The sequence below is a fragment of the Castor canadensis genome, chromosome 8 (assembly GCF_047511655.1).
Source record: "Castor canadensis chromosome 8, mCasCan1.hap1v2, whole genome shotgun sequence".
NCBI classification, from domain to species: domain Eukaryota; kingdom Metazoa; phylum Chordata; class Mammalia; order Rodentia; family Castoridae; genus Castor; species Castor canadensis.
The window spans coordinates 111,448,976-111,467,065 of NC_133393.1; the positions used below are offsets into that span (position 1 = coordinate 111,448,976).

The window sequence follows — 18,090 nt, forward strand, 5'->3', positions numbered from 1 at the left end:
TTTAAAAGAACTGGATAGCTCTTTGGAAATCATTAAGCAGCAGGATATTAAAAGTTTGAATACTGGTTTGTGTTTATTAAAATAGCAAGTAAAGCTATAATCAAAACCAAAAACTGCTGCTTAGTTCAGCTTGTGACTAAAATTGAGTCCACATTTCATAGAACCAAAACTTCTTGTCTTAATCACTTTTAATTACTATTTCCCTACTTTTAAATTTAGCTTCCTTCACAGCTTCAACAGAAAAACATGAAATCCACAGAGGTCTTAAAATTGGCTTCTCCTAAATTCTCCATAAAAAATTAAAAAGGAGGAAGCTAAAATTTGTTAATGATCCATACAGGAATCTTGATTAAGTCTAATCAAGATTGGAAAGTAATCACTTTCCAGAAGATGAAAAGAACTGTATAAACCCAAAATCTACATTTAAAAATTCATTTGATCCTCTTACCCTGTTGAGTGAAGGAAGGCTAGGCATCATCATAGTCATTGTGAAGGAAGTTTGCCACCAATAGTTCAGTAAATCCTCTGCCTGTTGATTAAATGAATTGTTTAGGATTTATAAATCCTAAAGTCAGGGTCCAATGTGAGGAGTAATTTAAATTGCTGATGTACCACATGATCAATCATGGGAGGTAGGATGTCCCATCATAACCAAATTGTACTACATTGATCAGTTTTTCAAGAGGATAACATTCTCAAATTTCTGCAGAGTTTTATCTGTGTTTTCTTTCATTTTTTGCCAGTACTGGGAATTGAATTCAGGGCCCAACACTTGCTAGCCATGCCTTCTTTTTTTGCTTTTTTATTTTGTTTTTCAGATAGGGTCTTGCATTTTTGGTTGGCCAGCCTCAGGCCACGATCCTCCTATCTCCACCACCTGAGTAGCTGGGTTTCTGTTTTTGATAACATTATACTTTTAATAAATGCTAGTGCTTTTACTATTGAAATCAGTTGACAGTGACCAATTTGTTATCACAGGGTATGATGGGGAATCTTAGAATTCTAAATTATACAGTAATTTTTTTTTTAATCATTTAAGGGATGAATGTTCACCCTAGGTTCCAGGTTGCTCTTTAACCCTCCTCTCCATTCTCTTGGATTATTTCTGTTACTAGGACTTAACCGTCATAAAGGCTGGGACCATTTCTATCTTAGTCATGACATAATAATCAGTAAATTTTTGATAAATGAACTAATCAGAAACTAAAATTTGTAAAAGAGGCTTCTTATTCATGTTAACTGCATTAGTTAATATCTTTAGTGATTATTTTAAGTAAATTTCAAACTTCAGAATATTTTCTTAGTTACATCCTTCCTGTTCTCCCTCCTCCCACATAGTTAACATACAAAAGTTAGTCCTGTTTACCTCTATATTTCTAAGGCATGTATTTCCTACCTTTTCTCTTTAATTTCCTTGTAATATCCCATAGCAAAATACTTCCCTTCTCCACCAACACACACCTCAACATTAGACCACAAACTGAATCAATAAATAATTCACTTCCCCAAAGACTTTGCTTAATAGAGTTCCTCCCTCTGTGATCCAACTCATTCAAAATAACTCCTCTTTCTTCATGAGGTGAATACTAATTCTACTCAAAGGGCAGTTTGTCAAAAGATAATTGAGAAAAATCACAAAAAAGCAGGATAGGGGTGGGAAGGGAGAACTACCATTTGAAAATGCTGTTTTTCTGTATTGTCTTACTTTTATCTCTCTGGAAATTCCATTAAATATCTTGACCATAGGACCACAGAATTTCAGAATTAGAGGTAATCTTTTAAAGACTATTCCATTTTCTTCTTCTGTTCTGGACTTCCTTCTACTGAGTTGGCCGACCTACTGAATTTAAAATCGAGAATGCTTTCCCATATATAATTCTGTGATTCTGTGTTGCATCTAAATGATATTTTGAAGACATCACCATTCATTTAGTAACAAAAGGGGGCAGTATTCATAGAAACCGAGAAAATGTTCAACTCTGTTTAGTTTATTTCTTTGTTCCCAAGGCTAAATTTTGGGGTCCAGGGTTGTTATTGTTGTTAAAAATACACCCATTAGCAGAGCATTTTGATTATGTCTTTATTGTATTACTGAGTGTAATAGACTTAGTTATGTTTAAGTCAATTTTTTTTAGAACAAGGGATCTTCAAAGATAATATTATAGTAACAACAATAATAGTGCCAGTCACTGTTCAAAGCGCTTTGCACACATCATCCCACAGCATCTTCTTAACAACCCATAAACATAGATATTATTATCCCTGGTTAAAAACTTTAAAAAACTGAAGTACAGAGAAAATAAGGAATTTGCCCAAGAAAATGAAGTTGGTAGGTGACAGAACTAAGAGTCAAGCCCAGGTCAAAGTCAAGATTCACAACAGCATTCAGAGCTGTCCTTGAAAAGTGTCAGGACAGTACAGAGTTGTGCATGGCTCATCTGTGCTTTTCTCTTCTGCAGCAGTCCCTAGCACAGGGGTTGTACAGTCAAACACTTAAATGTTAAGCAAATCGGGTTGTATAATAAGAGGTGTACATGTACATTTCTGTGTCTGTATTAGGTAATGAAAGAGAGAGAATGAGAAAGAAAGTAAGAGAAAAAGCTGTCTTCCCAGGAGGAAGAGATCAGATATTCAGATTATTAATCCATTAGCATTATATATCACCGTGAGAAAAGTGTAATAAGAATTTTGAGGTGTAAAATTTCACATTTCTAGCATTGCACAATAGGTTCAAAATTTTTGTTTATATTTCTACATATAAATATGTAAAATAAAGCATTTTACTTGAACTAACAAATGACCATCCATATAGCCAGATATAAGTGCTTATATGGGATGTGTGTGTGTGTGTGTGTGTGTGTATGTGTGTGTTTATGACAATTAAGGCACTGTTTGAAAGCATAAAGTCTTTCATTCTGCTTATTCAGTTCATCTTTGTTTTATCTCTTTATACATTAAATAGGAAACTGCTAAAGATACTATCAATAATATTAATAAAAACCTTACCCTAAATTTCAGTCTTTAAAAGTCACTATTAATGAAACCAAGTTACCACTCTTCCTCTTAGTTTATTAATTACCCAATATATCATTTTCCAAGTTTACTTCATTTAACTATGCGGTAAACTATGTAAGCAGCCATGATTCACCCTTCATCCATCCCAAAAGCTTAACAAAGTTGCCGTAGTTGAAAATCTGGTAAGAATTCATAAAGCCCTAAGATATTTATGGAGTTAATGTTTAAAAAAACATGTAACTCTGGATAAACTGACTATCTGGAGCAAATATTTAAGAAGAATTAAAAACCATCACGGTAAATGGTCTCCCTCTCTCCCTCTTAATTTTAGAGTATTTACTTCCTATGACACAAGTTTTGGCATTCAGGTCTTGTTTGTTACTTGTCATTCACTTTTTTGTGACTTTGCAAAGGTGATCAGGTGGGCACAGGCCAATCAACTTGCTGCTGGTGATCATGTGCTGGCACAAAAAGGAGAGGCTTTATTTTGCAAAACAAAAACACAAAAAAACAGATCTGAGTGTAGGTATCTGTACAGCATCCAGAAGCCCAGGATGTCCTGTCCTGGCTCTGCCACTTAGTAGCTGACCATCCATATAACCTCACTGAGCCTTGGAGGATAATGTAATGGTCTGAGCCATTCTGCCTCTCTTTCAGGATGTTTCTGAGAATTAAATGATATGATGTCAAAGGAACTTTGGTAAACTATAATGAACATATTGAGTTGTTGAAATAAAATGAAAAGACCTTCAAGAAGATTCTAACCTCTTCCTTTCCTATTTCACTAGCCGGATTTTGCAGGAATCTGGAATTTGTGGAAGAAAAGCTATTTCCAACTGTGAATTTTAATGAATATAGGCAAGAATTACAGATAGTTTTTTTTCCACATTTTAACATCCTGAGCAGTCATTGCATTTGTGTCCAACAGTACTTCTCCAAGATTTATTGATTTAGTTCTGCTAAGGACTTCATGTTCTTGCTTTGTTGATAAAAAAAAAATCCTATATTTGGCCTTTAAAGTGTGGTTCGGACATCAGGAGCTAACAACAGATGGTGCCTGTTGCTGGCATCTACAAGTTACAGTAAACCCAGATTGGTATTCTGATTAAACTGAGGGGGGAATAAGTTGTTTCCATTTTAAATAGTCTGAGTTAAAGATCTTTATTTCCAAGTAGCATTTTAAAATCTTCCCAGATTTTAGTGCTATTGGAATCAAATACTTGAGTTAGAGAAGAAACATGAGAAACTCTAGGGAGGTCTGTTTTTAAGTTACCATTGTTCCCTGGAACTATTTGTTCATATTATGGTTGGCCTTGAAGGATCTCTATGTAAATAGTTGATATCTATTATTACAGATTAAATTTGTCAAGAGAGATACTACCAAACTTCCTGAAATCATAATTTATGCTTGTTACTTGTACTTCCTCACCATGTTAGTGAAAATGGAGAGAACTGTCCTGCCTGTCTTTTGAGATCATTTCTGGGAACCAAATGAAATGATGATGAAGAATTCTGGGAAACTACAAGGTACACATTGGGTTGTATTCAAAAAGTGAAAACACCTTTATGCCCATGGATAATTTTCATGTCCTTTGGCTTTGTCACAGTAACCAGTATCTCATTTTCATACATCTGGCAATTGATTATAAATGCTGCCTCCTAGAAACCCTAGAGTTATTTCATGGCAATGATTTTGATTCTCTTCCAAATGATTACCCATAAACTAGATATAGACATTTAGATATCTGATAACAGGATGTGTGTGTGTGTGTGTGTGTGTGTGTGTGTGTGTGTGTGTGTGCTCACTGGGAGCCACATATGGAGCCACCGTGAACATAAGCATGAGTGGGACTTGCTATGGGCCATTCAACAAGCCTCTGCTGTACAGGAACTTAAAATTGAGTGGAGGGAACTAAAATCTGCTAATGGTGATAAGAGAAGTGGAGAACACAAATATAGCTTAGGTAAAGAATAAATGATAAAGGTGACAAGGAAGAAAAGTCTAAGAAGGTGACATCTAAACTAAAATCATGAGTTGAGGGGAAGTTTTTGGTCTTAGCACTAAAATAGAGTGTTTCGGGGTGGGGAACAGTGTGAGCAGAGGCCCTGACCTAGGAAATAATATGTTTGTGGATCTGAAAGATCAGTGTGACTGCAGCAAAGTAAGAGACAGAGGATGTGACACGAGATGAGGTTGGAGAGGAATGAAAAACTACATAGTACAGGGCTAATCAGGAGATGTATGGAATTCAGTAAGATCAGTGGGAAGCCTCTGGAGGGGCATGTCCAGGAAATGAAACAAAAGGATCTATGACTTTAAAAGATTTCTTTGATTTCTGTTTGCAAAATGGTTTAGAGAATTATGGAAGCAGAGAGACTCATTAGGAGGCTACTATAGTTGTCTGGGAAGAAACCCAAGACTTGAAATATTTCTCCTGTATAGATGACTCCCAGATCTGTATTTCTTGTCCAGATCTCTTTTGTCTTTTATTGCTAGACCAGGAATTCTCAGTATGAGGTCTCTGGATGCAGCATCAGCGCCATCTTGTTGTTTATTTCTGATGTAAAATTATTCTTTATCTGTACTTGCTAGAAGTGCAAATTCATGTACCCCATCCCAGCTGAGCAAATCAGAAACTCTGGAGATTGGCCTAGGAAACTGCCTTTAGCAAGATCTCCAAGGGGTTCTTAAAGCATGGGAAATTTTGAGAACCACTGGGCCAGTGCTTCTTGAAAAGTAGAGACATCAGAATTATCTGTAGTACTTGTTAAACCACATATTTCAAGGCCACACCACAGAGTCCTTTCCGCTACTTGAAGGCTGGGAAGAGAATAGCAAGAATCTGCATTTAGAGTTCAAACCCCAGTACTTAAAAAAAAAAGAATTTGCATTTATAGGAAATTCCCAGGTGATGCAGCTACTGTTAGTTCAGTGAACACACTTTGAGAATCCCCAGCTACCAACCACTTAAATGACACCTCCTTCAATTAGTCCACCAATACTTTAAAACTCAACACATACAAAACCAGATTAATTCATACATTCCCTTTGTTACTTACTACCGCATTTGTATCATCCAAACTTTTCTTAGGTCACTTTGTCATCTGTAAAGGGAAAATAATATGTCTCCCCCCTCACCCCATGGTACTGGGAATTGAACTCATAGCTTCATGCTTACTAGGCAAGCATTCTACTACTTGATCCACACCCCAGTCCTTTTGATCTTTAGTTTGTTTTTCAAATAAGGTCTTATGCTTTTTTCCCAAACCAGGCTCAGACTGGGATCCTCCTACCTCTGACTTCCTAGCTGGGATTACATGTGGGTACCACATGTCTTTTGATTTAATAAGATTGTTATAATAATTAAATAGCACCATGTATATAAAGTACTTACCATTATACCTAGCATTTATGAATTGCTTAATAAATGGTAGCTACTATTTATATGTCCCAATGCACTGTACATAGCTTATTGAAAGTACTCAAAGAAATTGCTGAACTTAAGAGAGATGTGTAATTAAAGAAGGAATATTCTTCAACTGTTTCTAATCTGGCTACATAATGACTAATCATCTTGGAATCCTTATGCCAGTTATGAAGAAATTGTAGCACTATGGTCAGCTGTCTTTGGAAACCAGATCAAGTGATCAGTTGATAAATATTGATCGAGCTCCCTATTCTGTGCAGGCAGTAAGATTCTTGACTTCAGAAGTCAATTATCTAATCAGACAAAAAGGAAGACAAGGAACTTTTTATATAGAAAATATCTTATAGGACAGCTGACTGTGGACTAAGGTAATTAAGGAAGATTTTACAAAGCAGTTAAAATTGAACTTCATTAGTCTGTGGTTAAGAAACCACAGGTCTTTATATTCACTGTGATAGAGATGGACTGTATTTACCAAAACTCTTTCAATTTTCTCCTCAGCATGGAGAGCTAGACTGTATTTCCTTGCAATTAACTGCGCCATGAGATTGTATTCTGGCCAATGGAATACAGGAGGAAATGACAAATATCACTTGTAGGCATGGCCCATAAAAATCTGTCATGTCTCTTCTCCTGTCTGGAATTGTTGATGCTCAAGTGACCTTGAAAACTTCATGCTCATGACAATTAAGCCTCCATTACTCTAGGTCCATAAATGATTTCAAGGAGCAGAGCATCTTTACTCCTGCCTCTGAATGGATTTCACATGAATGAGAAATAAACTGCTGTTGAGTTAGGAAACTGAGATTTCAGTGTTGTCACAGCAGTTTGCATTACCATAAATAACATTCTCAATCACTCTAAGGGATGCCTTTGCAGCAACTTTGGCTGTCTACTTTCAGATTGAGTACCTACAGTGAAAAAAGTTGTTCAACTTTCCTCCTTTTGAAAGATCTAGCACTTAAAAAACAATTCTTCCTGATTTTCTCTCAATGAAGCAGTCCCTTAGACTTAAGGAACTACTTTCAGAGCAAATGTTGTACATCCTGAAAGAAAAAGAAACAGTCTTCATGCCGACTTCAGAATCTTTCTATTGCCCTGAAAGAGTTCATTTATTCAGTTCATCTGCCTTATCCTTCAACAATTCTTAGCCTTTGAGCCTTGAAATCTGAATATTTTTGATCCTATCTAATAATTACAGCAAAATCCACAGCTCATGAATACATAGTTTTAAAAAGAAAGCTTTTTAGCTGGATTTGACCAATTGGGTATGCTTAATTTATTGGAGTAGAAGGAGCGGACAGCACAGTTCTTGAATACTGCAATTTCTCAAGGCACATTAGGAAAGACATTTTTTTTTTCCAATGGGAAGAAAAACAACTAAAGAAATGTTGTGATCCTTATATGTAAGGCTCCTGAATTGTCTTCAGCAAACCTACCAAAGATGAACTAAGGAGGTTAAACTTAGGAAAATTTGGGTCTTATGGCTAGTATGAACATCTTACAAAGGAAAACCAACTACAGTGGACTTGGATAATAACAGTGGCAATGCAAAAATTGGTATATTGCATCTGACTATTCAATTTATCCAATTTCTAACTCTTAATTTGACCTGAACATTTGGCACCTATATGGATAAATCCAAAGACACATTTGTAAGTATCATTGCCCCAAAAGTAACAGGAGAAAATTAGTCAATTGAATTAATCAATTTTAATTATCTATTATACCAGTTTCATCACTCATTTGTCTTTTGAAAGTCACTAATTAAAGTAAAATGATAGTTTTATCTAACTTTATTTTGGGGAAATTATTTTCATATGGGAATATTTTGACCATAATGGAGTAAGAGACTTTGCAGAAATTTCACATTTAAATGATAGTTTAACAATAATTATTCAGGTGAATTATAACTCAGAAGAGCAAAAAGAAATTCAGAAATAGTAACAGAACTACTGAAATCAGTATTGGAAAGTCAAAGAGAAGGAAAATTGTACCAGAAAACTGGAATATAGGCATATCATCCAGATCAGAATGCAAAAAAGGAGGAAACAAAACCCTGATGTCAGCCCTGATCAAATTTCTAGAACAAATTAACTTGGCATTTATAGAGTCTCTTGGTCTCATATGCTTTGTAGAAGTTGGAAAATGAAGCATTATTTTCTAGGAACCAGCATGAATTTTCTAAGTAGTCTGAAATGTCTTCCTTTTATATCCCAAGAATCATCATATTTGAGTTCATTCTACTTTAGTTGTTTAAATAGCACTCTATATTAGAGCTTCTGTGTTCTACAGAAAAGACTAGTGTATGTTTAATGAAACTGGGAAAGTGACAATGTTTTCCATGTTACATAAAACCTTTTTGAGCTTTGGTGTCTTCATCTACAAAATGTGAATAATAATAACCTTGACTTACTTCCCTGACTTAATGTATGGGAAAGTGCTCTTTTAAATGTTAATAATGGCACATTGTAATAAAGAAATCTTACGATGAACAAGAACAAGAAAAGAGGAAAGAGGAGAAAATAGAAAAAAATAATGAGGATGGTCAAGAAATGTAAATGTAATATAAAAACAATTTGAGAAAAGAAAAAGACCTTGAAGGAAGAACCCCATCTTTTAATTCTTTCTATCTTTTTTTTTCTTTCCTTAATAAGGAAAATGAGACCCAGGGAAGTTAAGTGACCTGTGTTCTCACAGCAAGTAAATGGTGAGAAGAAAGGAAGCCAAAAAAGGAAAGGAAAAAAAAAATGACCAAATTAGAAGTCAAGGGGTTCAATTCAGGAGGCCTTGTAGAACCAGCCAGGCCGCTCACTTAGCTCTGAAAACCTACTCATTCCTGTGGGCCCATGTTGAGCAATGGCTCCTAGCACAGGAATTTTCAGAGGGGCTGAATTTTCAGAAGAGGGTCCTCTTTTGCTCTCAGAACTCAGTCCATGTAATGTACATACCTCTCCTCTCTCTAGGCCAATGTACAGGGAGGTAAAATCAGACTTCCATTTTACAAAATGAAGCTACACACCCCCCAAAAAAGTCCTTTAGATAACTTTAATCATTCAAATTACTTTAGTGATTTAAAAAAACACATATTTTCAAAAATATTTTAGTTGGTTATTAAAACACCAAAACATCTACTTACTTGATTTATTGGAAGAGGAATGCATCAATTGTCTATTGTAATTTAATGATTTTTTTTCTCTTTTTGTGGCAATTAAATCAGTAAAAATAGGGCTGGCAGAGTGGCTCAAGTAGTAGAGTACCTGCCTAGGAATTGTGAGGCCCTAAATTCAAACCCCAGTACCACCAAAAATCCCCTTAGAAATCAGTAATACTAACAATAATGGGTCAATGGGAGTCATATATGGAGCAGTGTCTTTCAGGATAAAAACTTTTTTATATCATATAAAAAGATATGCAGTTTTTCTTATTGAGTATTACCTTATTATAGAAATGAAAATGATGAAAGATACTCCCATGAAATAAAAATTTTAGAAACAGAGTTAAAAAAAAAAAAAAAACCTCTCAGCTAAAAGGCATGTGGGTCTCTAGGATTGGAATCTGTTAGTTCAAATCACCACAGTAAAGAAAGGTTTGTGTGTGATCCTTACTATTTATGTACTGTTACACTTTTGAAAGTCTGTATGCTTATATGTATTTAAATTTTAAAATTACTAAAACCACCTCACATGGTAAAAAAATAAAAGATGATTTACTTTCTAAAATTCTTACTTTTGTTGGGCTGGAGGTGTGGCTCAAGTGATAGAGCACCTGTCTAGCAAGCATAAGGCCTGAGGTTCAAACCCCAGTACTGCCAATATATATACATATATAACTTTTATCACTAGGCCAAATTTGCCACCAAACCAGTCCAGCAGACAGCTAATAGTACATCATAAATTCCTTCACTTTGAGACACACTGCTCTGATAACATAGTTCAGTGAGTCCATAGATTATTGCTGAATACAGATTCATGGACATTGGAAATCCCTACTCAAAAAAGAAAAACAATTTGTGTGAAGGAAGTTCAGGAAATGTAATTGATAATAATTTAAACTGACTAAATAAATAAAAAGTTTTAATTTTTTTCCTTTTCATTTCCAAACTCAATCTCTCGAAAACCATCAAGCTACCTGTTAACACTTTAGGACTTGTGAGAATTAATAAACATTTAGTTGAAGGCTGTGTTCTGGAACTCAAACTTGTACTACTGAAGACATGACTATGAATAGGAGTTAGGGACATTTGACTGGAATAACAGTTACTAGTTAGTTCAGTCTAAGCAGTGAAGCCATCTATGGGAGGTCAACGAGACCCTGGTCTGTCATAATTCAGTAAGCAACAATTCTGGGTCATACACAATTCATTTACGTCACTATTACATATAGTACTTTGAATAACTAATCAAATTCATATGGGTTGTGCATAATATACCCATGAGTCTAAAATGCTGCTTTTTTTTTCTTTTTACTGCATACTTTTCATCTAGATCCTAGTGGTATATCAGTTTAGATTTTTCTTCTATACCAAGTCTTACCTCTTCTTACCTCCCCCACCACTACTGCACTGCACCACTTTCTGTCTGAATACTGTAGTTGTCTCCTGTGCTTCTGCTCTTGTCCTCATAGTCTGTTCTTTCCTTTTAAAAAGTGGCATCAGAAGGACCCTTACAAAACACAGATCCAATCACATTACTCTCCGGCTCAAAATCCTTACTGGGCCCTCCAACACCCTGCAAAGAGTAGCCCTGACTTTACCTCCCATTGCTCTCTTCCTTGGCCATTACACTGCAGCCCACCCAGCCCCTGGCAGCTCGTAGAGCACACCAGGCCCACTTCACCTCAGGGGTTTTGTTTCACTATCCCCTTCCCACCAATATGCCCAGCTCAGACTTCTGCCATAATGCCTTCTAGGCAGAGGGGTTCCCTTAACCATCTTAGCTAAAAATAACCACTCTCCATAACCACTGCCCATTGCTTCCTATCCTTTTGTCTCGATTTTGTTATATTTTTTCTTCAGAGGATTTTTTCACATTATATTATTCATTTATCTTTTTATTTAATGACTATCTCTCCACATTTGAATGCAAACTCTATGGGGTCAGAGATCGTGTGAGTCTAGTATTCACTGCTGTATCCCAGACACATAAGCAGGCCCAATACAGAGCAAACCCTCAATAAATGCTCAATGGATATGAAAAGGTAGTGTGAAAGAATAATAAAATCCATTTCTTCCCAATTTAGAGTGACTGTTAGGAGAACAGCAGCAGGTAATGCTGTGCTAGTTCAGGTGTGCCAACTGCAAGCTAACAGTGCAAAGATGAAAGGGAAAGAAAGCAAAGACAGTGAATGCTAGATTGGAACAGCTTTGCAAACATGATTCCTTGAGGCCAGCATTGAGGCAGGTGTGATATAGCCTTGCCAGCTAAATAGTCCTTCAATCATCCACCTGTTTGCAGAAGATAACACAGGGGTCCATACTGATTCAGTTAGACATCCAAAAAGGACTTCAGGATTGAGGGACAGTTGGGCTCTACAAAGTCATCCAGGGGCCCAGATTACTTCCCTCTTTCTTGTCTGCTCATTTCGCCTTCCATGAAAGGGTCTCTGTGCTAATCTCACAAGAAAGGGGAAACAGAGGAAATTGGGGACAAGCAACTTCCTTTTAAGGAGTGATACAGAAACATTGTAACGACACTTTTGATCGCAGTCATACTTGGTCATGTAATCATATTTAGTGAAACAATGACTAGAAAACAAGACTATAAAACTCTGGGTAGGGGAAATTATTCTAGAAGAAAAGGGACTGGATACAGGGGGACAGTTAGTAGTATCTGCTTAAATTATTAGCTGAGTGCTAGTTGGAAAATCTACGTTTCAGACACTATTCAAGTCCCTATAATTGACACAAAGACAATCTCCAGGTTTCATGTGTCATAAGGCAGGCCCATAGTGTAACAGAGGCAGATTATAAAATCCATAATTCAGGCACAAATGCTTCCAAAGGGGGTCAAAATAGAGCGATTGGAAAGCTCAGGGATGAAGTCGCTTTGAGAGACAGGAAGGGAGTGGAAGAAGAGCATCTCATGAAGCAGAGGGCTAGACAAGAGCAAGTAGAGGGCAAGCCTCATGGTCTAGTTTAGCTCCAGCATAAAGGGAGTTGTGGGAGAAGAGACTGAGTACTTCTTTCCATTTCTTTTCACCTGGCATGGGAACTAATAGAGAGTTTTTGACTAAGGCAGTGATATGATCAGAGTTGACTGTATAATGGCCATCAGTGAATAACTGAGTGAGGAGGAGTAGGGACAGACTGACTGTAGGCAGATCAGACAGAAGGTAAGAGTTTAGAAACTCTTGCAGCAATTTTTTTAAAAAGCATCAGAAATCATCTTGGCCAAATTTTAAGCTGAATTACATGTTAGTGACATATTTATTGAATGCTCACCATGATTAGGCTACTGACTCTCAAACTTTTCTCACCATGCAGAGGAAGAAAGAAATTTCTTCCCCTTGGTCCATTTTCACAAATGTTATTTGCAAACAAAGGCGCATTAAACACACACACACACACACACACACACACACACACTTCAGCCAAGGCATTCTCTTTTTCTACTCTATGTAGACTGAGTCCTTAAGTTTATTATCAATTAAAAAACACTTCTTTATGTACATGAGGAAAGCTGGAGGAATACAGAATGAGAGCTAAGTCTTCTAGAAGGGAAAGCTAAGTCCTTCCCTATTAAGGGAAAGAAAAACAGGTACAAACAAATAACCACAAGACAAGATAGGGAAATCATGGACCTCAGAAGCCATCTTATCTTAACATTTCATATAATTACTGATAAAATGGAGCACAGAAATAGTTGCTAACTTAACAACACAAAAATAAGGTAGTGCTGCAAATGCAAGATAAGCAGACCTTCTTAAAGTGGTTCAAGTCTCTTATGTCACTGAATTCCTTTTGAAAATCAGGATGACAAAAATTTTGCTATGTATAATTTTAATTTAATTTGGATTAAGAAAATACTCTTAATACAAATGTTGTTCAGAGCCAGATGCTGGTGGCTCACACATGTAATTCTAGTTACTTGGGAGGATCTAGCTACTTGAGATTGGGAAAATCTCAAGGCCAGCCTGAGTAAAATAGTTTGCAAGACCCCATCTCAAAGCTGGCATTCCAGCAATTGTTGAAAAATAGGAGGATCACAGTCCAGGCTGGCCTGGGCAAAATAAAATGAGACCCTATCTCCAAAAAACAAGCAAAAAGGGCTGGTGATGTAGCTCAAGCAGCAGAGTACCTGCCTAGGGAGTGTGAGGTCCTAAGTTCAAACCCCAGTATTGCCAAAAAAAAAAAAAATACAAAAAAACCAGGGTATTCAGAAGTTTATTTATAAGATAATTGTAGCATTTATGTAATTATTCACTTGTGGTCTATTATCAGTGCTATGGACTAGCAATGAGACATACATTTAAAGTTGTATGATGAATATTTATTCCAGTCAAGTCAACTCCCCTTTGTAGTTAATATCAAAAGTATACATTTGAGGTCATTAGGTCCTTCAGAAGAAAACACTAGTCAAATGGACCAACTCTATCCTTATCCCCTAATCCCCATCTCCATCAATAAAAGACAGGGATGTCTTGATTTTTCACTTCTATACACCATCCTATGGTGCTCTCAGTCACATTAGTGTTCTTGAGTGGGACCTTCAAACATCTCAGGTTATGGCTTTGACGTGGCTTCTGAATAAGTACAGAACCAGATGTTTTAGATGCATCCCTCGTTGATCTTTTTACATATTTTCTCACCTTGACTTCTTTCCACTTAGAAGAATATTATAAAGAAAACTTTTTAAATGTTAACAGTAAATAGCATCAAAACTTTCCATTAAATAGCCCATGTTAATATCTTCCATTCTAAACTGTTTTCCATTTTTTAAGGCACAGCTCAATAATTAAATTAAGCTACTCTACCATTTTCTGATAATTAAGAAAAATGATTGTGATAGTTTGTATTCTTATCTCACAAATTTAATAAGAAAATAAGTACTTTGTGATATAATTGCAATCAAAATATTCTTGTTTATTTTATTCATGCTTAAAAAGTCATTGTAAAAATCATGTAAGTCACATTTTGGATTTACAATGCTTTTTGCAAATTATGATGTGATGTTAGCACTTGTTTAAAAAAAAATTAAAGGCTGAGGAGTGGCTCAAGTGATAGGGTACCTGCAGCAAGCTCAAAGTCCTGGGTTGAAATACCAGTACTGAAAAAAAAAAAGGTTAAAAGGACAGATAGGAATATGTAGGTATATATACATACATACGTAGCCATGTAGTATAACCTATTAGGTGATATACTATAAAATAATTTATTACATTTTTGCTCAGGCAATCCTCCTGAAAATATTTTGCTCAGAAATTTATAGAAAGTTTTCACAAAACATAGGAAAGCAAGGTTCTTTACAGTTGTTTTAGCATTTGTGGTTTGAACATAGTTGTACTGCATTTTTTTAACAACTTAAAGACCTATTTCTTTCCCTCTATCTTCTTCTCTACCCCTCATCCACCGAAACCCACAGGCGTCTTGCTGGAAACGCTTTGAGATACATTCCCAAGGGAGCATTCACTGGCCTTTGCAGTCTTAAAGTTCTGTAAGTAAACAGAGTGTTTTGGGGCATATTTCTGGTTTATTGTCAAATCGCTGCTAGTTAACTTGTCAGTCTTGAGTCCCTCTAATAAAGTATTTGGATCCCTCAGATAATTTATTTAAATTCAAGTCTACCTACAAGAAAGACTCTAAGAACTGTATTACACTTGGCTAAATTTATGTATGAAAAAATTCATCTCTCCTTTTCTAACTTTAATATTTAAAATTAATTGCCTATAAATAACCACCTATCACCTCAAACTTGTAAAAGAGTACTTCTTTCTCCCTTTGTGTTATGAAGTTGGGAAGCGTGTCTCAAATTATTTGGATCACTAAGTGAATAAATCACTATGAAGTGGACATGAGATCACAGCTTCAAACCAGTTCTTGAAGTTTCTTTCCTTACAATGCACTGCATAAAAACCCACTAAAAAATACCAAGTTTGTGTTCTACCAGAGAATAGATGTGGGAAAGCCCAGTGCATAGTCTAGTGTACCAAAGAGTTGTTTAATTAAGAAATGTTAATTCATTGAGAATTACAAATGTGTTTTCCTATTATTTAATGTCCAACTTCCCAATTTATTTATCAGAAAATTCCGTGTTATTGAACACCTCCTTCTTCCAGTACTCATTGCTTAATTTTCTTTCACTTTGTTCTGTGCAGGAACACCTAAAAGTCAAAAAAATATGTAATGCAAGTTGAAAGTCATTCTAGGAAAATTTTAACTCAGAAAAAAACACACTGATTTTATTTCCTTTCTTTGAGGTAAAAGGTATTAGCTCTAAAAAAGCATTTTTTTTCTGTTTCTGCTTAATGAAAACTGTATTTCAGTGGCCTGAGAGATATATAAATTGAAAGGGCAGTTTAATTAAATTTAATAATTTTTAAAGTTAAATTCAATAAAAGAACTGTTATTTGGTCTGCTTAGATAATTGGACTTGGTTTTCCTTCTCTTATTTGGGTCATTTTTTCTAGTAAGCAGAAATAGTTTAAGGTGTCATATTGGCAAACCCTAATGCCAATTCATTATGTGGTGAAATTCTGAATTGTAGCACTAGGTCTAATGTGTGTACAGCTCCACAAACCCAGCAAAATACTTGGAACCACTCAAAATATATCATGAAAACCAAATGAAGGTAAAGACAACTAAAGAGACCTTTTTTGTTCTATGTCAAGCTATGTACCACAAAGTATTTTGGATGCTTATAAGTTAAATTATACTGTATTAAATTATTTTAATTGACTTAACAAAATGTATACTAATTGGGATTTATAAGCTAGTATGTGTATATGTGTATATCTGCAGCAGTTATAATTTTATTGAAATACTATTATATAATATGAATATATATGAATTACAAAGAAACCAATATAATTACTTAGAAATATAATTTTCAATCCTTGAATTCTTATGTTTGAATTAACTCTTATGTTTGAGTAGCTAGTTATACCATCATATATTTCTAATTTGCACCATATTTCTATAGGATATTTCCCATGATACATTAAAGATCTATGAAATTAAAGATATTATCTGCTTTGGTCAGTAGTATATCTTAGCTCCTAGAACTGACTCATAGCATACACTCAATAAATATTTGTAGTATGAATGATTCAGACTCATGATACAGAGAAAACAAAGGACCTCTAAACTTGTCACTATTCTCTTAATTTTGTATGGTATTGAACCAATCTTATATATTTATTTATGTAATATCTATTGCATGATAAACAAAAAGGTGTGCTTTCATTCTGATGTGGGTTTCTACCATAATGCTCTATGTAAGTTTGCTGCTTCCTCTGGTGCATTTTGCCTGAACACTCCAGAAAGCATGGCTTAATCTGATTGGGAAATGAAAATCATAGGTGCTGTGGTTTGGATATGAACCCATAGCTTCATGTGCTAGAAGCTTGATCTTAGTGTGGTAGTACTGAAGTGGTGGAACCCTTAAGAGATGGGGCCTAGTAGAAGGCTGCTAGGTTTTGGAAGTGCCATTCTGAGAAGAGATTAGCATAGTGATCACTAGGACCATGGTTAGTTCCCAAGACCTTAAATTGTTATAAAAGGAGAAAGCATGTCACCTGAATCTCTCTTGCTTCTTATCTTATCATGCATTATTCTTGCATCCACTCCTGCCATAGGGATGCTATCTTCCAAGGCCCTCACCAGAAGGCCTCACCATATACATATCTTAACTAGTTATTACGTATCTTAATTAGTTTTTTATTCCTGTTTCCATCTAGACCTCTATTCTCCTGTCCCTATTCTTGGCTTCTAATCACATTATTTTAGAACCTTATGCATTAAAAGTAGAAACAAGCAGCTGACTCATCCATAAAAAAGTCTCCTATATCACATGTGAGCACCACGTATATAGTGATAAATAAACCATTTTACTACAGGTTACTTTTTCTGAATTTCTCCTCTGAAATGCAATTAGGACAGTACGTTATATTGATGTGTTCCTTGAAAGGATGTGTATAGATAGGCTATACTTTTATGAATTTCATTTAAGTATAGTAGAAAAGGTATTATAAAATATTTGTTATTAAAGGGATCATTCTATCTAATACGACTAAGAATCACAGCACTGTAGGTAAAATTCTGGACAGTGTAAACTTGTCCATGCCCTCAGGGAAACTCTCTCAATTGTTTTATAAAGTTCAAAAGTGGCTTGGGAAAAAAGAAATAACTAATTATATTATAACATGGTGAGAAAGATAATATAAAAGTAATGTTCATTGGGGCCCTGACCTGTATACTGTGGGTAAGGAGACTGTCTGGTAGAAGAGGAGAACGATAATAAAGTACATTAAGATGGAGAATGAAGATGGCCATAGCTGTTGTTGGTGAGGGCTGTTTTATATCTGAAATCTTATTACTGTGAGCTCTGAAAAAATCACTAATATTTAAGATTACTGTCCCTGTAAATATTGGTAGTAAAAAAAAAAAGCTGTTGTTCCTATACTGCAAATCTAATGAGGCTATCTTCAA

The 18,090-nt window shown here is 35.4% G+C and overlaps 1 protein-coding gene across 5 annotated transcripts in view; it reads left to right on the forward strand.

The window, feature by feature from the left end:
- Lgr5 (leucine rich repeat containing G protein-coupled receptor 5) overlaps nt 1–18,090 on the forward strand; it is a 130,284-nt gene that overhangs the window by 66,263 nt on the left and 45,931 nt on the right. For 4 of the 5 annotated variants that reach the window (XM_020178981.2, XM_074083921.1, XM_020178982.2 and 1 more), the window contains exon 3: nt 15,026–15,097. The exons of the other annotated variant lie outside the window; for it this stretch is intronic. In XM_020178981.2, coding sequence (XP_020034570.1) covers nt 15,026–15,097 — 72 coding nt within the window. The remainder of the gene's footprint in view (nt 1–15,025; nt 15,098–18,090) is intronic. 5 annotated transcript variants of the gene reach the window in all.